General features: G+C 37.5%; 1 protein-coding gene and 1 pseudogene across 1 annotated transcript; one reads left to right on the forward strand and one right to left on the reverse strand.

The window, feature by feature from the left end:
* Positions 1 to 762: 762 nt before the first annotated feature.
* LOC110051298 (putative Bax inhibitor 1) lies at positions 763 to 23,286 on the reverse strand. The gene is made up of 10 exons (XM_089288373.1): positions 23,075 to 23,286; positions 18,431 to 18,539; positions 12,333 to 12,423; positions 12,227 to 12,256; positions 11,473 to 11,521; positions 6,239 to 6,336; positions 4,826 to 4,905; positions 2,545 to 2,645; positions 2,365 to 2,437; positions 763 to 1,217 (listed from the first exon to the last, which is right to left on the reverse strand). Exons 1-10 carry the CDS (start codon positions 23,134 to 23,136, stop codon positions 1,194 to 1,196), a joined length of 717 nt encoding a protein of 238 aa, XP_089144499.1. The 5' UTR covers positions 23,137 to 23,286; the 3' UTR covers positions 763 to 1,193.
* Positions 23,271 to 25,042, forward strand: LOC149113479 (uncharacterized; annotated as a pseudogene).
* Positions 25,043 to 25,282: the final 240 nt, after the last annotated feature.

Consider the following 25,282-nt stretch of genomic DNA (forward strand, 5'->3'; position numbering starts at 1 on the left):
TTATCCTCTTTTCCAGAAATTCGGGAAGACGCAGTTCCATTTGCCACTGGAAATGTCAGAAAACGCAAACTAGACTTTTTGTACCTCGCGATGTAGTCCTCTATTGCGGACAAAGCTATGTCATTTGCCACTGGAAATTTCTGGAAATTCAAACCGAAATCTTTGGTACAGAAACAAGCACACTTAGTATATGGATTCCCGCGCGCATGGATTTGACCTTTGGGGCACCATTTCACACTCGCCAGAATCCATTCTCGTCCCCAGAGGCCGGGCTCCTTTTGGTCAGCACCAAGAAACACGACCTCTGGATAGGTCCAGTGAGATTCCGGTTCTGATTGGCTTTGCAAACACAATAGAATGAGTCTGGAACCAATCAGATTTGTCAGACTTGACTCTGAGCATGCGCAGAGTGACGGGAAGTCCGTGAATCACAGACTTCCGGTGTTGGACGCGGCCAGAGGTCGTGATTCTTGGTGCTGACCAAAAGGAGAGCGGCCTCCGAGAACGAGAATGGCCAGGATCTTGAACACCTGGTCTTCAAACTAGTTGTGCAGAAACCTTTTGAGGGGTGAGAGACTCTTGGAAACCTGTAACAAGTAGCTTCGTCAGTGGAATAGTAGCCCAGGGAAAACTTAATGAGGCGTTCGATGACAGGCTTGTCATGGGGGTAGGAAAGTTAATATTTCTGAAAAGACTCTTTTTTGGAATAATGCACACACTTTATAAGCATTTTGTAAATCAAGAGATTATCTTACACTTCGCTACAATGACAAATCTGTCAATAAGTTCTAAACACGATAAAGTGCAATTTAAAGAGAACACACAACGCATTGAAAATATAGCATGAGGTACTGACCGTGAAGTTTTACAAGCAACGGCAGGTTATAACTGCAGCATCGTCTGTTACTGTCACAACATGTTATTCAGTAATGATCTCAATAATGACGAACGTATTTTGTTAGCATCAATGACAGGTAAGCCATCTTAAACTATTGATGATTCTTAGACAATCAGAATGATTGGTCCATTAGCTAAAGTAACTCATTATTTAGTATTTGTGCAAAACCTATTGTAGTTGATTCAGCTGTTTTAAGTAAATATAGTAGCTTCTCCTTTTATTCTACTTTTTAGTGCGTTATTGTATTAACTTAAACAAGGGGTTAAAATGTTTGCCAATCTCCTCGTTGAGATCCTTAGTTCTTCTTCTTCTTGCCATCCTGTAGATTGAAATCAATTAGTAAAAACATCAGTGACAGAGGCTTCATTCATATATCGTAAATACTCTTTTTCTTTGGCCATCGTAGCTTAATAAGAAATAACACACAAACTGCGGTGATAAACATGACAGTAAAACGCATGTTGGAAAACAAATTCATTTAACTTGACGTTTCGTATGTTTCGACATACATCTTCAGAAGTGACCGTTTAGGATAGAAGTAACAACTAAATTTTACATTTAAGATAAGTAACTAATTAACAATAACAGTGACAGAAGCTGAGAAAAAGTTGTATATTACGTAAAAGGTGCAAAGTAATAAAGATAAAGCTTTTCGCTGCTAACATTATCGTTTAGGGTAGGTTTCAATTCCCTCATTAGTAGAGTCCCCTTTATCTTGCAATGTGTATCTGACAGACCTTTTGCTAATATCTCAAAGTGGTCCCATTTTAAGTTGTGACCATTCATATAATAATATAAATAAAATAATACATTATAAATTAATATTCTAAGAGGAGGCCTCCCATCACCTAGAGGTAGTTTTCAGGAGGGTCCTCTCAAAAATTAAAGTGTAAAATATACATTAAATGTCTAAAATAGAAAAGTAATAAAAACTAAAAACTTGAGACTAAAGCTGAGGTTTTAAAGTAGAATTAGGATTAACTGATTAAGAATACTACAAATAAATAAGGTTAAAAATGGTTAAGTAAAAGCTGTTTTAGTTTGTGTTCAAAAATCCTTTTCAGCATAAGTTTCTTCAGGGTTAAGGTTGATCAGGTTTGAAGCCGGTATGTTCAATTCAGTAATTTTATTTAACACAACTTTGTCCTTGAAGACAACTGCAAAAACTGTCACCTATTATATATTTATCTTAACTTGATTTCTAGAAGAATTCCAAATATTCCAAATTGTTGTTGGTCTTGCATTGTAATAATTTGTACGATACATTTTTAAAATATTAATACAATTTCTACATACGTACTTCTTTATTTTCACATTTCTATTTCCTCTAAGTTGTGTCCCCAATTAGCAGCAATGCTAACTGCCCCAGACACTTTAATTAAGGTTTTGCTGTTGTTGTTGTGTTGTTGTTTTTAAAGTATCACATTAGTGGTACTTGAACAAGAGTCACAGAAATAAACACTCACCTTGTTTTGAGCAAGGATTATCATTAGCCTGCGGAAAATCTCAATGAAGTCCAAAAACAAATCCACCGAGTGCCTTTAAACAGAGAAATCATATTACCTGATATGCACAACATGTGTCAGCAAACAAAGAAGATCGAAACATAGGAAATGAGGGATGATGTGTTAGGCAAGTTATCTTACCAGACAAAGTCTTTGTCTCCTTGCTTGTGCTTGTGCACGATCAGCTGAGTGTCATAGAGCACAAAGCCACAGAACAACGCCAAACCACCATACAACTCAACCTAATTAATACAATACACATAAACTATCATGATTAATCTTCATTTTTAAAACCCAAGAAATAAAATTTATCCTTCTGCATGGCCAAACATGAATAAAAAAATGTATCAGGTGTCAACAGTTTTGACCGGATTGCTGTTGTTTAATAATCAACCAATGTCATCAGTTTTATGATCACTGATGTTTTTCTTGTCCAAAAGACTACTATGCACATTTGAGCAATTTGAAGACAAAAAAGTTACCATTAAGCTTTTGTAAGAACAACATTGCATTTCAGCTTAAGCACAAAGATAACAAAAGACAAACATGGCGCAGATACCGCCATTATTTTCATTTGCTCTGTGTGGGCGATATCTGTGCTATTTTTCTTCATAAATGACACCGTGTGTTGCAGATGTTAGTCTTTTGTCAGAAAGGTATGTTAGAAAAGTGAAGATGAAAAGGGCCCAGCAGTTTTTCAGGTTTTTCTTTGTTACAGAAATAGCCCAGTTAAGGGGGTCCTTCTTAACTACAGATTTAGAACAGTTGCTAAGGGATTGCTTAAACCAATATTTAGAAGAAAGCTATTTCGGAGCGTCTTGCAGTGCTAAATGGTGCATTTTATATGAGGGAACGTTTGCTCTGAAAAAAATCTGATTTCGCGAGCGAAACTATTGCCAAACTGCGTGTTAGAATTTTAACACGGGCAAAGCCACTGTAGAAAGTCTGTTAATACGGGTGTTTATTACCTCATAACAACGTTAATTATAATTCCAGTTTCATAAAACCCATGCGAAGCACTAAGTACGTAGGCATTCTTAATCTATTTACACTCATTCATATTTTCGGATTTAGATGCCTTTTAAGGTGGCTCAAAATAGTTTCCGGCACTTTCCAGAGACGTACTGTAGACATAACCTCTCTGTAACCCAAAAACAAGCACGGTGACCCCCATATTTGATTATTGAATTGTGATAAGCATGATAAGATGCAACATTCTACAAAGTTTACAAAAATTCTGTGGAGAGGGTTCAGAGCAACCCCGAATTTTCGAAAGAGTAAGGTGGCTCTGAACCCTCTCTAGATAATTTTTTCAAACTCTTTAAAACGTCGCATCTTATCATGCTTATCATAATTCAATAACACAAAATGGGGGTCGCCGAGCTTGTTTTTGAGTTGTGAGCGCTTAAAATTAAAGTTAAGGGTGTGTTTAACAGGTTGTATTGTTGCTATGGTAACCTGTTATATAAAAAGGATGACTGAAACTTGTTTACAAATGATTGGGCATTTGTGTGATACCATTATTGCAACATCACTTGTTAAACAGTGGTAGTTTCCATCTTTCAAAGTATAGCTGTTAGAAAAGTGCTGGAAACTGTTGCCAGTCTCCTAAGTTTTAGGGTTTTTTCTATTCTGGTCAGGTGACTGGTCAAATGTGGCCATGATTTGAAAGTTTTGCAGGACTCTTCAATAGAACAAACTTGTGCAAAAAGCTTATCCTTAGGAGGTCGGATTTTCACAATATGACGGTTAGAAACCTTCCTTAGCAACTAATTCATGACCAATTGGTAGTTAAGAAGGACCCCCCTTAACTGCAGCAAATTCATATTTAGGAAAAAATTGATACTGCTGTAATGGCTTTCTCAGAAATAAGCCAATTTCCCGAGAACCACAAATTAGAAGTTCACAAAATTTACAAGAAAATACTTTAGAAAATAAGTAAGTGGGTAGTCTAATTGTCCTTCAACAAGGGATAATTAAAAATGTTATTTCAAACTATTATAAAAATGGTGTTAACTCATGAGCATTGTTATAAATGATGATACAAATCTTCCGACTAAATTACATGAAAATGAACAAAACCCAATTTTAAAGGCCTGTGTATTTCCATTCTCGTTGCCATGGCAACTACACACACGTTAGATAAACTATCAAAACACTTAATAAGTCTGGGCTGTTAACTCCAAATGATCAAGGGTTGAAAAAAAGGATGAATACAACAACAACAGTAATAACATATCACAAATTAAAGTATTTGTTGAAGACACAGTTACTGTTTGCCACAATCATGACAAACAACATGGTTTCATGGTAAAAGGAAAAAGTATGAACCACATCTGTATTATTAATCTAGACTGGGTGGAATGCTACGGGTCTAATACTTTTAAAACTGTTTCTAAAATGCAATGCTAAATTAAGTTACCTTGAAAATGAATTGTGCTCCAATAAACAGATTGGCCAAGGAAAGGAAACACAGCATACTCAACAATGACATCAGAGTGCCTAAATAAAATAAAAGAGCTTGTTTTGTAAAATGTGTGTTCCAATTCAAGTCAAGAATTATCAGAAGCTAAGTCTACTACACCTTGCAAAATATTAAATGAGAAACTGGACTTGGAGTTCAATGCTTTCTTAACTGTTGGAGAGAGTCTTTGGAGAGCAGTCACGCAAGCCAAAAGAATGCTCAGTTGGTGGCAGATGTGGGTTTGAACACTTTAGGATGGTTGGCTTGAATGGAGCGGGGGAGGCTGGGGACTGCTAGTGTGCAATGTGCAAGGTGAGGGGCCAGTAGGATGAAAATCTTAGGGGAATGAAATAGTATAAAAACTTATTTTTACATTTCCTTAGCTCAACAGCCCTGGCCAAGACAGTACAATTTCCATTGTTTATATCCCTCAACTATGCTTCTGGCCATACATTTTCAACAGACATCGCAAATTAAAATTTAACGCAAGTTCCATGGCTCATGCATGGAAGAAATCCATAAGAAAATGTAAAGTTCATGAAGTAACAATTAAAGACACCTTGACAGGAATTTGAGACAGGGCTAATACAAATTAAAGAGGGTCTGGATGGGGTTAACTGACAACTGACAAATTTGCAAAAAATATTAACTGACAACTATCAAATTGCTGAAAATGTAACTGACAAATACTGATAAATAGACAAAATTTTAACTGAAAACTGGCATTTGCACTCCCCATCCAGACCCCCGATAAAGACTAGCTAGATGTATTATTTTTCATGTGACAAGCATCTTGATGTGAATCATACAACCTTAAGGGGCAAAAAAAGAAGTTAAACTCACAAAGTCCTACTTTATCTACATGAAGAATGCTAGCGACCATCATAACATCATTTTAAAAGTTCAGATCTGCATGTGTGAAACAGTTTTGCCAAATGAGTTCAGAAAGTGAAGCTAACTCCAGCTGTACAAAGTCAGAATGATGTCCAGGTTGTTTATTTTGTGTTTTGATCTAGAGGGTTACTGCTTTTTAGGTTGTAAACTGTAAAAATTATATATGTTTGTTTTCAAAAGACTGCTTTGAGAATTTTAAGGCACACAAGCACAGTCTAGGGATTCAGGTAACTCTAAAATGGAAATTCTACTTCTTTAGTTGGGGCTGTCAGCTTACAGAAAATATCTAATGATTGATATTCTTGCAAAGCTATCTGAAAACACAGATTAATTGTGGCACCATTGTGTAAAGTTAGATTATATCTCAGAAAGAACCTAGTAAATGACTTCTTTAACTGGCAAAGCCACCTACTCTTCTTGGGGAATACATTTATTTAAAATGTTATTGAAAGAACTACATAGCTATAGAGGTCTCACCTCCAATGTAGAGAAATTTTCTTTCCTCTGCCCACAAGGCACTTAGAGTGAAACACACAAATATCAATGTGGTAGCAAAGAAGGCAGTGGGGATGATGCTGTTACAGAATAAGGAAAAAAAACAACATTCAGCAAAATATATCACTCGACAAACAATAATTATATACCTCCATCTCCTTCCTCTTGGCCACTTAGTTCAACTTGTCTGTGCTATCTTTGACAAATTTAAGTGTAACAGCAACGATATATAAAACAACAATAATTTGTTACTACAGTGTTTTGTGTGTCATTGGGGTTAGCTATTAATATTCATTATATCAACACCCATGAAATACCAGGTGAACGTTTGTGCTAAAACATGATATCTTCACATGTGGAAATAACATTGTTTATTTTTTCCCAAGAGTGCATGCTAACGAATCCTGCAACTGATTGGTTCCTAGCGTGGTCCAGATTTTCCTATCTCTGACCACGGTCACGGTAATGGTGGGAAACAGCATGGGTGAAATTGTCGTGTTGGTCAATTTTCATGAGTGAACTAGGGGTAATGGTCAACTTTGCCCTTTTTACACTTCCATAGATGATTAATCAATGAAAGTTTAGCTCTATTCACTTTTAAATGGCAAGGAAAGTCACTGTTTAAGTAAATTCAATTGAGTATTTTGAAGTTGCGAGAGTTTGTTTGGTTGTTTGTAGCTCAGCACTGTAATGGCGCGTAATCCTGTGTTTCTCTTGCCACACAATTTTAAGCAAAAAAGTCAATTGCAGTCGAGGTTACCTCTTTGATCGTTGCTATGTATTTAAGAGAACTTCTGTGGAATACACTTAACAAATTTCCACGCTTTCTGCTACTCAATTTACGGTAAAAAAGTCAGATTTCAAGTGATTCGCAACAGCTGTTAGAAATTGTTTTTGTGGTACAACTTCAAACTTTGCTCGAAATTCACACCGGGAAAACAATTTTGGAGAACTAAACTGGTGAACTAGATGCAACTAACATAAAGTAGTTCAAAATTAATTTGTTCTTTAATACATTTTTTTTGTCTAGTATCTGAGTTACTTGCTCGTTCACTCGTAAGATTTTTTGCGATGGTTTGTACATGGCACGTAAGCCTATTCAATCACAAAGTTGCGTAAACAAACCTCCTTGTAAGCCAATTTACTGCACGAAAAAAAATAAATCTGTTATTTGTCCGCTTCAGGTCAGTCCATATAGTGAAAAACTGTGACCTTGAGCTTGAAAATGCTGCACTTGGTCTGCAGCCTCAGGCAGCATTTTCAAGACTTCGGTCACAGTTTTTCACTATACAGACCTCCCAGCTGGCAAATAACATATATATCTTCACAGTGAAAAGATCACTGATGCTATTGTTACATGATAAATTCCTCCTTTCACAGCAAAAGTGAAATTGTTTGATATTTCATTCATTTTGGTGTTTATATACAGTATTGTGCAAAAGTAACGCAAGCGAAATGCGCGAATTTCATTCTTTGTTCCTGCGACTTTTCGACGAAAGTTCGCACGAAAGTTCGAGTTAAATTTCACGGCGTATCGAGCGATAATTCGCTTGAACAAAGGGCGATTTTTCTTCAAAGTTTCGTTAAGCTAAAGAAAATTCGTCAGCACAAACGAAAAAAAAAAATTTTATGAGGGTTTTTCAACCTGAACACACGTGCATGCTCGCGAATCCAAGTGTTGTTTATTCCCATCCCGAATTACCTCCATCCCAGTCCCCTCGCAGTTGTTTATTAAAGTTTCTCGAAAGTCCTGGACACTTTTTCAGGCCTGCAAAGCCATTTTAGATAATCTGTACCTAAAAACTGAGAGGTGTATATGCCTGAAACTTCTCGTATGAAGAGAACCTCTGTTCATATTAAGAATATGCGAATAAAACAGTGCTGTAATCATAGGGTTTGAGATTTTGCAATGGCTTTCCAGCCGAGTGCAAAAACTTCTCCGACCTTCGAGAAACAGGCCCCTGGCCCAAGTTGTTTGAAGGCTGGATGACGTTATCCACCTTTCGAATAACCCTGAACTGAGGTCACTGGGTGTTGCTTTAAGTCTTCAAACAGTTCACAATTATTACGCTCCGTTTTCGTTGCCTTAAGGTTACAGTATACCTTCAGATCGGCAATTTTCTTCAAATTTTGATTTTTGGTTCAAACTAATGGTCGAAGAGTAATCTCTAATTTCTGATAACAAAATTGAAAAAACCTAATATTGACAGAGAAATGGATGTTTTACGTCATGGCTGGAAGTAAAAGTTCCCTCTTGATTGACAGCCCTATAACATGTATGCAATCAACCGAGACTACTTTCGCGGGAATATTACCGATATGGATACCACGAATTGGCTGGCTACTCAGTTAATCAGCATTGTTAATCCAAGCATTTTTCGTATTAGATGTAATTCTATTAAGTTATAAGTAAACATGGACCACGGAAAACTCCGTTTACCAGTTCGAAAGAGCGAAGAATGAATAAAAATACATCAATGAGTGAAGAAGCGAAAGTTAGCCTTGCAGATGAAGCTACAGACGTATCAAGCGGGCAAAAAGGTCGAGTCAAGAGAAGAGAAAGGTTGTGTAAAATTTGGGAACTCGACAGCGATAACAGCAATGTTTACAGTGACTCTTTTGTTGAGTTCGATACCGATGAATCGTCCAACTCGTTGAGATCCATTGTAATATTATCCATGCACATTTGCTCTGCCGCACTTTCTTTTGTTTGTTCTCGTCGCCCAGCTACTCTAATGTTCGTATCCTTTTTTGTCTTCCCCATTTTGCCAAACCAGCTTCAAGAAAAACCCAGCTGCAGAAAAATTATCTCTCCGCCTTGAGCGCATTACGAAACGCAAGGTTTTTTTGCAGATTCACACGTAAATTTCACCGCGAGTTAATGGTAGTAAATTTTCCAAGCGCTGATTGGCTCAGTGATCTGAGAACCCAGTTGAAGGCGTTTGTGGGCGGAGTTTGTTTGCGAAGCAAGATATTTTTCTTAGCGCTGTTTTCTCGGATAAATTTTTTCACTTGAAGCAGACACTTTCAAGAGTTACAACTCAAACGGAATTTGTTTGTTTGCCCTCAAATTTGGACAGTAGCTAGATTAACATATAAAAAACAAAAACGTGTCTGCGAATAGTTTATTTCGAAATATTTTTTCTCCGAGAGCGATTTTTGTACGATCACTTCACATTTTTTTAATCCAATTTGAAAATGTTCTGTAACTTTTTACTACAAATTGAATATGGAAAAACGCAGACACGCTTTTTTAGTGCTTTTTGTCCTGAAACCACGGAAAAAATAAATTGGCAAAAAACAAATTCACTTTGACTTGTAGCTTCCAAAAGGTGATTAGGATGCTTCCATTTGGTGACCGTGAAAAAATTGGCAATTCATTTTATTTCAAAAGTTTTGGTATGGTTTGATAGCCAGCTCTATAAGCTTTAATTTGATATAGGGGCTTAGGTATCTACAGCTTAAACCGGACGCACTACATCGCTTGGATGCGAGACACCCCTGAAGGTATACAGTAACCTTAATAAAAATCATTGGGACTCTAACTTATAGAGATAAACAGATATGGCTGATTGCATCAACAATCCATTTCCAAAATTTATTACGAGTTATAACATTTATTATGAAAGTTCAAATATTGCTAGAGAACTGATGTGTGACCTTCTAATATTGCGAGATCTTGGGTGAACTGACAATAAGCTGTCTGCTGCAGAGTCCAGCCTTGGTGTTGGCGAGATCTTCATAACGTAAACGAACTCACAGCAATCCCACATTTTGCTAGCATCTTCTGAATCTGTTGGCTTATAGTCTCATCATTTTTTTGCATCTGTTGATCTATAAATGCTTTTGCATCCACAGACAACTTTGTTGGTCTTCCCAAGTGTGGTAGATTCACCATGGAGCCAGTAATTTTTAGTTTCTTGATGATTCGAGAGATGCTAGTGTGGCTTACTACTGCTTACTGGTAAACCTTTGTTCTTCGATGACCTGAATATTCCAGCTGGGTGGAGATCTCACTTGTGAAGGAGCTTGATTCGAGTTCTTGTATAATTTGAAACTTAAGGCATGATGACTGACCATCGAGGTGCTTTAAATATTAAATGTAAAGCGAATGAGCGAATGATTTCAGGTCTAAGTTATATAAACACGAACGGTCACTATGGCAGCAAACTGGCACGGAGACAGGGGTCTGGCGCGAGAAAAATCATGTGGTTCTACATGCTGTTCTACATGGCGTGTTGGCAAGTGTATAACATAGTGATTACGTACAATTGCATTCATTTATCGGAACTGTGGTGTTTTGGGGTTTTCCTTCCGAAATAACCAGGTGAGTTTCATAGCTAACATTTTGTCGAGCTGTGATGCTATTTCAGCAGATTAATGGTTTCTTTCGTACGCAATGATTGGAAAGGTCATTTGTATATTTCACTTAGCGAACTGTGTTTTGAAAACACTCTTGGCCTATTGATAAACAATAGATCAAATTTTCGGGAGGAGCGCATTACCATTCACAAAATCGTAGCGACTTTTCGCAAGGAGCAAATGATCACTTGAAAATTCGCGGTGAATCATCGCACAAAGCAAATTAGCGTTCAAAAAATCGTGCGGATCAAAACAATAGGTGTCACAAAAATGCGGGAAAATTTCATGGAAATATCATTTCAAGCAAAATTTCTTCGAAAAGCCCCAAAAAGCAGGAATTTTGTCGAAATTCGTTTGCATTACTTTTGCACAATACTGTAGTACACAGAAGGTTAAATGGCTGCTTTGAAAGACAAATTTCTCTTCTCTCTTCTCAGGGAACTAGCAAGGGACAGCAACAGTACTATATCAATTATCAATGAAGCAGCTGGACAAAGTTCTGTTCACAGCTAGTCAATTTGCCCAGTGCCCAGCTCTCAATGAAACCCCTGATTGCATGTAAACATATCGCACGACAAAGCACAACACATGCAACATGCTGACCAAGGTAATTCATGCATGCATGATAGGAAATCAAGCAGTTGTGAGCAGAGATTCCCTCTCATCTTTCACAGGGCAGTAAGAGAAAAGAATCTCTGTACCTGCAGATTGCAATAGGATATTACAAAAATATATTCCCTCCATCTACTCTTTATTTCAGAACCTAGCATATACTTATGGTTACTTCATGTGAACAGCTGACTTTATTCATCCTTTTTACATTTTATCCCTTAAAAAGTACAGAGATTGCTTACCTTGCATCAATTTGTATCACAACATCCATGATAGGGCCGAGACCCAACCCTGAAATAATAACGTAACAAACTTAAGTTTTCGACCAAGAGCGGTTTTCAGTTGAGTATCAGAAGTAATCAGGCAATTACTTTGGTTTTGGTTTTACTATGGCTTGAGATTGGCTGAGTAATCTAACTGGTAAGTAATTGGTTTGGTTTTGGTTTTACGACACTCAATTGAGATTCCCTCTATTGTATCAATAAAAACCACCCATTAAGGCTAGGTTTTTCCTAGCTATACATTTTCATGTAACAATTTCCAAAGGATAATGCAAAACACCAGGGTGGGCACCTGAAAGGATGCGGTGGTGTGGATCTGCATAATTCACTAACATCCTCCACATAATGAGAGCTTTTTTTCCACACAAAACAGAGAAAGTGTTTCATGTTAGCGATAAAGCAGCTGCTTAACATCCCCACAAGCAAAGATTGATTATTTTGAAGTAGTTTTTCTCCTAAAACAGCCTTGAAAACACCCCATTTCGTTCATGATGAATTTTTAACCTCCAGGGGTTCCATTCATCTTTTGATGAGCAGCCTGGAAACTAGTTTTTCATCCTTCCAAGTAAGGCCTGGTTACTAAGTTACATTGACCTTGGTATAGACCATTTCTTTTTGATTATCAAGGTTTCTATCTACATGTATCTGTCTGCTGTGTTTTACCACATTATACTAGCATATGGCTTTGGTTTCTTTATTTCTTAAAAATACTCACCTGTGAAAAATGCAAATCCCATAAGGATACCTGAAAAAGAAAAGAAAAGGTTTAGACTTGTGAACAAGAGAGACACCTAAGTAGTTCATGGGTTTTTTACACTTACCCATTCTCTTAGCCTGGTTCTTTCCATCATGGGGAGTCATGGCCAGTGCAATGAAAAAGCCAATGGAGACAATGGCTGACAAAAATCCACCCTTTAACAAGTAACAAAGTCAATAAAATTAATGTTTATAAATTGTCTGCACATTTTTTGTTAGTAAGTAATTCTTACTAATGAGTAACAAAGTCAATAAAATTAATGTTTATAAATTGTCTGCACATTTTTTGTTAGTAAGTAATTCTTACTAACAAGTAACAAAGTCAATAAAATTGATGTTTATAAATTGTCGGCACATTTTTTGTTAGTAAGTAATTCTTGCAAATTTTATACAATTAGGATTTTTTCGCACACTCTAAACAAGGACACAGTGAGCACCCACAACAACTAAGCTGAGCAAAAATAAGGACTGTGGTTTGTATTCAAGCTCATGGGTTTCTAGAAACAACAAAACAACGTAAAGCTTGGTTTTCACTAGCCACACATGCTCAAGCTGTGCTTGTCTGAGATATGCAAAGCCAAAAAGATCCATTTGGCGTAACATTTTCAGATGTTATTATTACCATTTTAGAATTCAGTGATATAGCTAAGAGCTGGTTTCCACCTAATTTCACTGGCTGAAAGAGGGCCTACATTTCACTTGAAAACAAGGCCTTGGGGTAGCTTTTAAGGTGAAAATGCTGGAAAAGTAATAATGATCTAGCTCAGTTATTTTTCTTAGCTACATCCCGGTATTAGAGTTGAGACGTAAACTTGTGCACATCTCAGTAGAGCAAACACCAGGCAATCCCATGATTTATCAAACTGGTTACTCAACTCATTGCAGGTAAAAAACAAAGATTTCAAAATAAAAACTCACTTGATTCACAAAAAGAGACTGTTTCAAAACAACAAGTTGGCCCCATTTTCTCAAATTGTGATGTTTATTTCTGACTGTATGACAAGCCAGTGAGGTTGCTTTCCCCAATGAAAGACATCTTCACTTTGCATTTATTGAATGAAAAATCACCAGTAAATGCAGGGAATCCCGTGACTTATTAAACTGGTTACTCAACTCATTGCAGGCAGGTATTCTAATGATCACTTTCAAAGGTGTTTTAACAATAAAACTCTTCAATAATGCAAGTGTTCAGAGTTCAAGACAAATGAGAACTGAAAAGATGCTAAAAAAAGCAGAAATGAATCAAGATTGTTGATTTTGTCATGGTACAATTATGTATGTGATAGGAAAGATACCAGTGGAAGTCACCTCAATCCTTTCACCACAATGAACCTGATTCATCTGCAGCCCTTTTTCATGACAAAAACTCAAACAATCTTAATATTGAAACTTGTTTTCCTGAACTTGCTTAATTGAAATAATAATAATATTAGAGTTGATTTGGATTATTATCTAGTTCAAGTAAGTAGAACTGCAAGCCAAACATGATACTACAATCCAACAAGTACCAATGGAATGAAAAGCATTAGGTAACATTGCCTACATGAAGAAGCTAGTCATAAAAGGGGATAAGTGACGATTTTGGTTGCTTTTCTTTTTTCTTGCTCCAAATTAGCTGAAGTTTTGCATGTGGTCTTCAATGTAATAGAAAAACGTGTTCCTGTATTTTTGTCGCTGGTTTTTGCTTTGTTTTCGAGTTAAAACGTAGGCAAAAAACTTGGCTTTTCCTAGCCATGTCTTTAGGAGTTTATTTGTTGAACAGCAAACAGGCAGACTGTTTATAGTGTATGAAGTCAAAACCAAATCCCACAGCATATAGAGCGGAAATCTGGGAACGGATTGTTTACACCGGTTATTGTGACGTGAACACAACACGTGAATCGATCGAGCGTCAAACGAAATGCCATCAAACAAAAAAGAGATGTGCCGCATTAGAGCTCTGTCAACTAATATCTTAAGCATTGTTTTAAAGTACCTTGTGTGCCTACCTGGTGGTTGAGAGGCATCATAAAGCCTCGATAAACCCGTAAGTCATCAGCACGTTTTAAAGAATCAAAATGTGTTCTGAAACTTCGAAGGCAGCTGATATACCGTAATCGTGTTATCGGCGTTCGAAGTCAGATCGAGCCAGGTAGCAAAGTCCAAGAGCAGTTGTTGCCCAAGAAAAATACCCTCTGGTGAGTTGTGGCCCATTTGCCAAGCGTTGCTAGCGTCAAAGTTTGGAAAGCGAGAACTGGTTTTAGACTTATAAAATTTGTCTTGTATCGACCGCCATGTCTTCCCGCGTACGAGGTGTAAAGACCCTTCCCGGCATGCATTGCGATTACGTTCTGCGGACGTTTCTCGAACTGGTAACTAGATTTAAACATAATAATGGCCAGCAAGTGGCGATCGATTGTAACAGATCTGTGATCCAGTTTGCGTTGATTTTATTTCAAATCGGCATGATTTGTAGTGTTTTGAGCTTCTGGGATCAGGGGACATGCAGATGTATGGAGACCCGTACGTTGCGCAGAAGGGTTAATCTGTTAATCTGTCAGCCCTATTTATAGAGCATTTTCACGTGGAGTCATCAAATTCTTAAATCCAAAACTAAATAGCCGCCAAAGTTGTTATCCTCATCAGGCATAAGAGGTACCAACGCATTTTGAACTTGGAAGTTATGGCGGTCCGTGACATCAAGCTACGATCGCGTTTGTCGAAAACTATGTTTTATCTCATGATTTTTTAGCCATTGAAGACGTTGCCGTATTTGAAAAAGTGTTCATTGAAATGTTTATTTGTTTCATTTTATTTTTATTTACACCTTTTTTTGACCTGAAATCAGCATTTTTGAGCTTATACGTTGCGTGAAATTACCATTTTCAGGAGCCCATCATGGGCTCCTACCATTTTGCTGTTTTCTAAGTGAAACCAACATCCTTGCCGTCACGCGTTGACGTCAAATTAACATTTTAACCTATTTAGACCTGAAATCAACATCATCAAGCTTATGCGCTGCGTAAAATTGACATTTTGCTGGTTTCTAAGTGAAACCAACATCCTTGCCGTCATGCGTCAACGTGAAATCAACATTTAAACCTTTTTTGACCTAAAAGCAACATTTTTGAGCTTATACGTTGCGTGGAATTGACATTTTGCTGGTTTCTAAGAGAAATCAACCTCCTTGCCGTCACGCGTTAACGTGAAATCAACATTTTAACCTACTTAGACCTGAAATCAACATCATTGAGCTTATGCGCTGCGTAAAATTGACATTTTGCTGGTTTCTAAGTGAAACCAACATCCTTGCCGTCACGCATTAACGTGAAATCAACATTTAAACCTTTTTTGACCTAAAATCAACATTTTTGAGCTTATACGTTGCGTGAAATTGACATTTTGCTGCTTTCTAAGTGAGATCAAAGTCCCTGCGGTCGCAGCGGGCCGATCCTTTGTTATGATAAACCGAGGCGAGACTTCGACTTATAACAAAGGCTTGGCTTGGTTATTATAACAAAGGATCGGCTCTGTTTATCATAACAAAGGCCCGGCTTCGTTTATTTGCAGCCTCGGCGGGAAAAGGGCGTTAGGTATTTTAATCAAAAGTGAACTTTGTCGAAAACGCTCCAAATTTCGCATAGAGTTTTGTTTAGGTATGTTTAGCAATGTCCCGTAGTTTTTGCGCTAAACCTTGCTTCGTTTTCAGGATATTGCGTATGCAAAAAACCACTCGGTTTTCCTAGCGGCGTCTTTATAAAGCGAAGCAAAAACCAGCGGCAAAAATACAGGAACACGTTTTTCTATTACATTGAAGACCACATGCAAAAATTCAGCTAATTTGGAGCAAGAAAAAAGAAAAGCAACCAAAATCGTCACTTATCCCCTTTTACGACTAGCTTCTTCACATGTACATGAAATTCCAAAGAAACTCATCTTGAATGAACAAGTTTTCAATAAACTCTTGTGAGTAAAGTGTTCAGTGAGCTCCAACAAAATCACTTTTGTGCACTAAAAATGCAGCAGAATGCAACTCAAGGCACACAGATTTTCAACATTTTCCAGGGCCAGTACCACATTTCCCCCCTGCAGGAGGGGGTAACCCACTGTGGCTCTCTTACCCACATAGCTGCCTTTATTTTGAATTTTTTTTTTGCCTGCAATGAGTTGAGTTAATAAGTCACAGGATTCCCTGCACTTACTGGTGATTTTTCATTCAATAAATGCAAAGTGACGATGTCTTTCATTGGGGAAAGCAACCTCACTGGCTTGTCATACAGTCAGAAATAAACATCACAATTTGAGAAAATGGGGCCAACTTGTCGATTACAGGATATGGCTGTTCTTATGTACAAGACAAAAAACAACATTTGTGCGAAATATATTGCAGACCTCTTCCATATGACAGACACCAAGTATTCACTGAGAAACAAGGAGTTCCCCATGCCAAGATTTAACATGACTACATATGGCAAGCATTCCATCAGATACATTGGCCCAAAGTTATGGAGTCTATTACCCAAAAATATAAGAAACCTTCCTGCATTATCTGTATTTAGGCAGCATATTAGAAAGTTTGATTTAAATTCCTTACTGGCTAATGCTCATTGTTCTGACTGTATTTTATGTCGTACATGATAGACACTTTAGTATTTTATTAAGTCTATATGACTTTGTAAATAGTTCTAAGCCACACTCAACAATCGTGCAGATGTAAATAATCTCATTAATTTCATACTCATTTTATCAATTGTAAATAGTTTTATTGATTTTAATTTAATTATAGTGTCCCCATTTAGTGGTTATTTACTGCTATTTTAGTTTGACACTTAAATAAAGGTATTCATTCATTCATTCAATACATTTGGAGCACTTTTGACCTCAATGAGTAACATTTCAAGATGAAGAAGCATGTGGATGTGTAGATTAGGTCAATTTTTGGTCAATTCTGTATAATAATATTACAAGCTGATTGTTTTATCGTTGCGTTCAAAACTGGAACAGCCCATAATATTTATTTAGCTATTTGCCTTTCTGACCTCTCAACAGTGGCAATAAAGGACAGCATAGTCTGCATGTTGCAGTTTGAATGACAGCAGACTGCCCACCAAAATTAGCTCTTACTTTGAAGTTTGAAAGGTAAATATAATAGCCACACTGTTTACTCTTTCACCTGTTCATTCATTTCCTCAGAAAGATCAGATCATGATTACACTGGTGAAACAAAACTGCGTATTACAGCGATTAACAATTACATGCCACCTTCAGTACAAAAACGTCTTTACAAAACCTAAGTTTTGGTGGACGTCAATCATCTCCACCTCCTTGACGATTTACCTGGAAAAAAAGACTGAAACCTTGCAGCTGTCCACTCGTAAAAATTATTTAAAGTAAAATTTTTGCTTTCAGCATCTACCGCTAGCTCAGTAAATATATTGGCAATAAATATTCCTTGAAATCTATAAATGAAGACATTTGTCGGATTTTTCAACAGCTGTTTGCATGCATGAATGACCCCGAGATCAAGCAAACTGCACACGAGCGAACAAATTATTTCTGCACGTATTTCTCTTGGGGCTACAGACTGAACAACACTAAACCTATAAAACTTAAAACTCATTACCTTACAAAATTGTAAGGATTAAAAGAAATTTAAGTCTTGTTCAGTTCGTAGTCCCATAACAAATACGTGCAGAAATAATTTGTTCGTGTGTAGATTTGCTTGATCTTGGGGTCATTCATGCATGCGAATGGCTGTTGAGAAACCCAACCCACCCATCTTCATTTATAAATATCAAGGAATATTTAATGCCAGTGTGTTTAGTGAGCTAGCCAAGCATACTGAAACTAAAATGAAAATTTTTACGAGTGGACCGCTGCAAGCTTTAAGCCTTTGTTGTAAATTTTGGATACAGTTGGTGAGGAGGTGGAGATGATTGACGTCCCCCAAAACTTAGGTTTTGTCTAGATGCTTTTGCGCTGAAGGTCACGTGCGATTGATAACCGCTGTAATTTATAACAAAAAGTATCCTGCAAAAATGCTTGAAGTAGCCAGTGACTTGTGTTGGGTGCTGGCTTACTTTAAAAATGCTGACAACAAAATGTTACTTCTTATTTAGTATACAAATAGTTCTAAACACTGTCTTCTTTCTTGTTATGTAGACTCTTGAAGAACAGTTCATACCTTCAATATATCAGTAAAAAGATGGACTCCACTTCCCAGTCCTGCAGCCAGCATAGAGGCTGACAAGCAAGCATACACATTCTTCAAGTGATGACGGGTAGACTGGTCACTGTACACAGGGAACACAAATATATCAACAAGTGCTACATGTATTACATTATTCATAACCAAAGGTGTTAGAGTAAGTTATAATTACTTAATGTTGAACTATTCAGTGGAATGGTTTAAACACTATATGATTATAAACTATAAATTTACCAATAAATTCTATTCATAAATTTCAGTTCATTGACACTAACTGAACACTGAAACTGACTTTAAACCAAGATTTGAATGGCGAGCATCCAAAATGTGCTATAGGGTTTGCTCAAATAAACCATTTAAAATGCAACATGTCATTAAAATAAAAACAATTTTCTTTAAAAAGTGGGCATCCACAGGATGCCTGGACATCCATCTGGCTAAAAACCTGTATCGAAATGGTTTCAGGGGCATAGCCAGGATTTTTCAAAGAGGGGGGTACTCACCACTTTAACATGTAATTTTTACCACCTGTTGTAGGTTGTTTGCTTACGAAAGGCTTACAAAAGGGAGGTCAAGGGCACCCCAGGACCCCCCTAGCTACACCCCTGTCCTATGAAATTATGCAACAGCACACAATTTTGACTTTCCAGTGACATAAATATTTCCCTCTATGTTATAAACAAGTAATCCCATAATTCTTCATAACATTAAGACTTGCCCAATTGCGCAGCAATGAGGGCCATTTCTCCAACTTTCAAAAACACAATTACCCATATGAATTACCCAATATGAATTAACCCAATCAGGCAACTGGGTTTGATAAACTTGATTATTAATTGATGGTTAGAGTTAGTTTGATTGGTTATGCCACAGGTCACCCAGAAGTTGAATACTATTAATACGCGACATTAAACTGTTGGCGATTTAGCCATTTATAAGGCAATGTAAGAGAATGCTTTGAAAATTGCCCTAAATGCTAAGTGTAGAAAATAATTTAAATAAAAGTAGCTTATGTTATGTTTGTATTGCGTTATTGCGATGTTGCTGTGTTTGTTTCGGAGGTTTTGAGCCACTTGGCAAGTTTTACTTTCAATATTTTTTTCAATATTTCAGTTTTACAATTTGCGAAGCATTCTCATACATTGTCTTAAAAGTCACTAAAATTGTAGCACAATTGCCAACAGACTAATGTCATGTATTAATACTATTCAACATCTGGGCCACCTGTGGTTATGCCAGGACTGCAAGCATGAAAGTTTGAAGGATATAGCTTGGCTAGAAGACTCTCAGTTAGTTTTTCTCATTTTCCATACATTTGTCTGTAATGTTTTTCCCACAAACCGTGTCTAGACATCCGTCTTTACATGCAAATGTATGGAAAACAAGAAGATCTTTTAGATCTTATAACCACGCTTTCAAAAATTAATTTAACTGTTTTCTTAGCTCTACAGTCGCAATGCAGTGCACATTCCAAAGTAGTCCTTGATGATAAATTGATTACTGTAGACACCACATCACTTGATCAACACAAACTGTATTATTGCACCATCAGTCGTAGCTATTGTGAAATCTCCCATGACATATTAGTCTTAATCTGGAACTTTCTTTGGGATATGTATGGGCATGAAGATACGAACACTATTAACAACAGCTTTCTTTCTTAAAAGTCATGATTAAATTTAATTGTTTTTTTCCTTGAGTAAAGGGCTAGCAAAGAAGTCACATGAGTCACATAATTCAAGAATTACGTTATCCATGGGAAATAAACTTGCAAAGTAAACACGATCTTATTTGTCATGTAGCAAAAGTGAAAGATGCAACATAGGCGCATTCCATGGCCGACGTAATACCTTTTTTTAGCCCATTTATTATTCCCTTTGAATCCAACGCTTCGATAAAACCAAAAGAAAATATATTTTACGCACAATAAAGAAAACAACATATTTTGACAAGCCCGTAGGGCGAGTCAAAATACAAATGAGTAAATATTTAAAGTGCACCTAACCCCCAAAATTTTTTTTCACTAAAATGAATCCACTTGTTATTTGAAACATTTGGGTGAAAAAATTTGAATTTGGATGAATCCTCGATTTTCTATGCCCTTTCAAAGTCGCGCCTGAAGTGTTACACGACTGCGTTTCAGGGAGTCTGGGGTGGCGGTTGCTGGTGACATCTACCCAAGCACCAAACACAATGGCACCTCAGTCAGCTCTCTGTATTATTTTGCTCGAGAAAATGGAAAACAAAACTAATCGTTCCAAGATATTTTGGGACTAAAATGTCCAAGTTTTGTTTCAAAATCATTTCTTTTTCGTCACTGGAGTCAGAGTTAGGTTTCGATTCGGAAGACACCAAAATAAACTTCGATCGAACACGTTCGACAACTGTGAACTCACTGCTTAGAGCTTTGAGAACAATTTGCAATATTTCAAGCGACGACGGGGAAGACTTCTTTGCGGACGAGTTGCTTGTATATTAGGAATGGAAAGCTAGATACGAAGTGGAGGAACAGGCAAACAAAAAGCAGGAAAGAAAACTCAAGGACTGCTTTAGATGGTAATTTCGTCACCTAAACACAAGACTCCCACGCGTGTTTATAACCCGTTTACATTTGTCCTTAGCGAGAATGTATTTTGTCAAGGTATGGCTGTGCTATTAAATCCAGTTTGTGTTTTACTCTCTGGAATGCTTCATGTCTGTAAGAGTGACATAAGGGTTGCAGTTTTCGAGACTTCATGACCTCCAAAACACTGGCTTCGATCGATTGAAAATCGTAGAATTGTTTAGACCTGTATTTTTGAAGCTACGGGAAGCAAGGCGGAAGGAAACATTTCATGCAATTACCGATTTCACATTGCCACACGTTGTAAGTCATACTGGCTCCAAATAACCAGTGTAAATTTTTTTTAAAGTTTGCAGTGAAATTCGTCAGATAAGCGAAAAGGATGTGTTCCCTAAGCGGTCCGCAGATAATGTTACGTGGTCGTATTTTTTACACTAATGTATAGAGTGTTTGTCGCACTACTGATTTCCAAACCTTCGAAAAAACTCTGTGAGTGTAACAGTTTTGTTATCATGTAATTCTAAAGGATTAATCTTCGACTTTTATCTAAATTGAAAGAGAAATAAGTGTTGGTTGGCGGTGAACAGTTGCGACCTATTTACAGGTCAGTATATTTGATATAGGTTGTCAATAGTATTTCGACAAATTGCTGGCTGGCTTTCAGCAGAAAATATTGAAAATAGCGTTTGAAAGTCTGCAGAACAAATTCCAGTGAGAGTTCTTCAATGGTTCTCACAGACTCCGAGTTCGCTTGTTTCGGTTCGACAGAATCAACCATCGTTTATGTCTTTATTGTACCATTGACCGATCATCGCCAGTAAATTGTACAGTATATCTTGTTTTAGATCTGGGATATTGCTGCAACAGCCAATTGCACTTCTGGAAGGCGTTTCTGCGCACTTTTTGAATGTGTATTGCACCATCCTGAAGGAAATGAGAGGACATGAGATATTCGACCCTCCTGGGTAGACGTCACAACAGCCGCTGGACCCATTCTCCTCAAACTCGGTCATGAAACAAAATGGCAGTGTTTTGGGGCTATTTTCGAGATTTCGTCAGGGCACAGAAAATCGAAGATTTAACCGAATCCAAAACTTTTTTCGCAGAAGTAGTTCAAATAACATGTAGATTCGTTTTAGTAAAAAAAAAATTGGGGTTTAGGTGCACTTTAAAGCGATACTACATACCAAAACATCTAATAAGAGATTTATTATCCAACTGCTGTAGTCAATAAATTTATCAATAACAGAGGGAGAGTGTGACAGCTTTGCAGGCTCGCACCGACCCTTACGGCAAACAGGTTTTCTATTGTACAAATAACTGTACAATATCGCTGTATGTTTGTACTGTTATTTGGACGGTATCCGCTACAGTTGGGTAATAACATCTTCTATCTAATATTTTAACGTTGCGATTCACAAATTGTGTAAAATTCAATTTTGGAAAAAAGTTATTTGCCATCAGATTACCATACAAACACTGTAATTTCTGACTGCTTTGCCTACCCATCAGGATGACGTCGAAAACCATGATAAGGTCTATTATTACCTATACCCTCACTGAACAGAGCTCCAGACCGATTCTCTCTTATTATAGGGCTTAAGCTTAAATACTTATGCAGACTTATGTGAGTTAAATTTACAATTTTACATGACAAAGGTTGCCCATCCCGCCATCGTGGGCTGGTGCAAGTGAATTATCATTGACGATTTCCAAATCCAAGCTATGTAAAAGCTACTGTTTGTGACATTTCAAGAAGTAGTAACGCGCCAAGATTGAGTCTTGATATCCGAAAAAGAAATAAATGCAAAACTAATTTTTTGGACACCTGTTCAACACCTACAAACTTAATGTACCTACATTTCCTACTTCACGCCGACGGGTTTCTCAATTAACAGACAAATTTATTCCCCAAAACGACTATAGTATGTTAAAAATATGCGAAGCTTATTGTTGATGTGTTCATGACTTCATAATAATATAAAAGACTGCAATATTTAGCGAATATAACCCTGCATAGGTTTCGCAAAGAAAGCTACAAAACCAGTGGTACTCACAGTTTCGAAAAATCCTTCAAAGCACCGATTGAGAAAGGTCTTTTACCAAACAAACTATCCATCTTGGTTTCTCGATATGGAATCTTTCTTTAATTCCTGTTCTAGCCCTGTAAACAGCTAAGTAGGAACGAACGAACTATTATTTTAACCTGTCGTCACAAAGCGAAAATACAAACAGGAACAAGATGTCGGGTCGATGTCGTGCAAAGATATCATTGGTGTTCGGAAAGAGCTTCGTGAGTATTCGGATCACCCGACTGAGGCCCCTCTTGGGGGGCTGGGAACAATCCGGTAATTATTAATTATTTCTAGATTTAGCCAAGCTTAAAAGCGGAGCGGAGCTCCTGAGACCCAGGATTGGCGAGAATTTTGATTTGAGTTTTGTAAATTTGCGGTGAGGTTTTCCGTTTACATGTATATTGTTTGGCCCTCTCTTTTGAGTTTAAATAACCTCAAGCTACACAAAACGTAAGCAGTGAAAAACATTTCTATACAAGAAAAGTTTATTCTTCGATTAACTTAGTAACAGACCGCAACACGAAATCATAGTTAGTAACTATGACGTAACTTCGACTTATAACATGAGATCTCGACTTACAACACGAGATCGGAAATGTCACAACTGACAAAGTTCGACTTTTACCCTTTTATCTGTATCTTTGGGTCAGTTCTATGACTTCTCTGGGTGGATTTTCAAGGAACGTAAGGTGGCAGTTTTTTTTACTTCCTTCGTGTTGTTTTGTTTCAGTTTTGGAGCGCCTAATGCAGTATTTCCATTCCATATCCCAGCTCTTGGAGTGACACATCGTGGTAGAGATTCATTAATAAAACAATATTTTGATCTCGGTTTGAACTATGTAGAAATGATAATCATGTCCTTTCTACTATTGACTCATGGCTGATAAGTATAAGTCTCAGGCAATTATCGACAAGTAAAGAGGATTCTACAGAGGAAAGGCCTTACAATGCGGCAAAACTATAGCGATCCCGCTGAAGTGGTTGCTTCCGTTGAAAGAGAGCTCCAGGGAAGTGGAAGCTTAATTAGTTACCGTTTGATGCACCAAGGACTAAGAACTGACAGGCACCTGGAACTGAGTCTGACTATGGGTTGCAGTGGGCAGTGGCGAGTCTAGGGGAGAGGCCCGGGGGGCCGCCCCCCTCCCCTTATTTTGGGTAAAAACAAATCGCAGAAGGAATAAAAGCCGGCAGGGCAAGCAAAAAAATACTGGGGACTCCTTAACTCAAGGTCTGGATCAGCCTCTGGTGGGTTGGTAGTGGATAGAGAAACGGTAAGAAATATTCTTAGGATCCAGACGGTGTGTAATGTCGCTCGAAACATCGGATAAAAAGGAGAAAATATAAATCCAGAGGACCAAATTACATCCGACACATTAACGGCTACGACAAATTGAAGCCATTTGGATTTTGCATTCATGGCGTAATCGACAGATATAGTCGAATTTTGTGGCTTGAAGTCGGTACCTCGAACAATAACCCCCGTATTGTTAGAAAATATTTCCTAGACTGCATGGTGGGGGTGCTCCTTGAAAATGTACACAGAAGTATTGCTGCAATGCGGGGTTTCTTCAGGAGTGATGCAACCGATGCCTTTGGAGGGGAAAAAAGCTTTTTGTATGGAAAATCCGTCTCAAATCAACGAATTGAAGGATGGTGGTCATTTTTCAGAAAAAGTGACACCGGCTGGTGGATTTTCTTCTTTAAGCTCAGAGCGAAAGGACTGATCAATGACGTCGACTATATCCACATGCAGTGTTTGAAATTTTGTTTCACGGCGGTGGAACCTCCATAAGATATCGTCTATCCAGAAATGAAGATTCGCCTTCTGGACGATCAGATGTCCTCTACTTTTTACCTGAAGCGGATGGTAAAGAATTTTATTTCAATGAAAGTTGCTATAGAGGAAGTAGATGTTGCCAGGGACGTTTGTTGCGAAGAGCCTGGAAATGATATTTTGGACAGTTATAATGAGCTTGTAAAAAGTTTAATGAACGAAAATGCTTTTAGAATGCCCACCAACCCACATGAAGCAGAAATGAAGTCTATATTGTCGACTTCTCTGTCTTATTGATGACATTTAGTAACATAAACAAAATCAAAGGTGCAGTAACAAGAAAAAAATTACACTACACCATTAATGAAAACAGATTATTTATGTACGGCCGATGGCCACCAACTGTGAAACAATGA

The sequence above is a fragment of the Orbicella faveolata genome, unplaced genomic scaffold (assembly GCF_042242905.1).
Source record: "Orbicella faveolata isolate gen_17 unplaced genomic scaffold, um_ofav_v1 contig_15, whole genome shotgun sequence".
NCBI lineage: Eukaryota > Metazoa > Cnidaria > Anthozoa > Scleractinia > Merulinidae > Orbicella > Orbicella faveolata.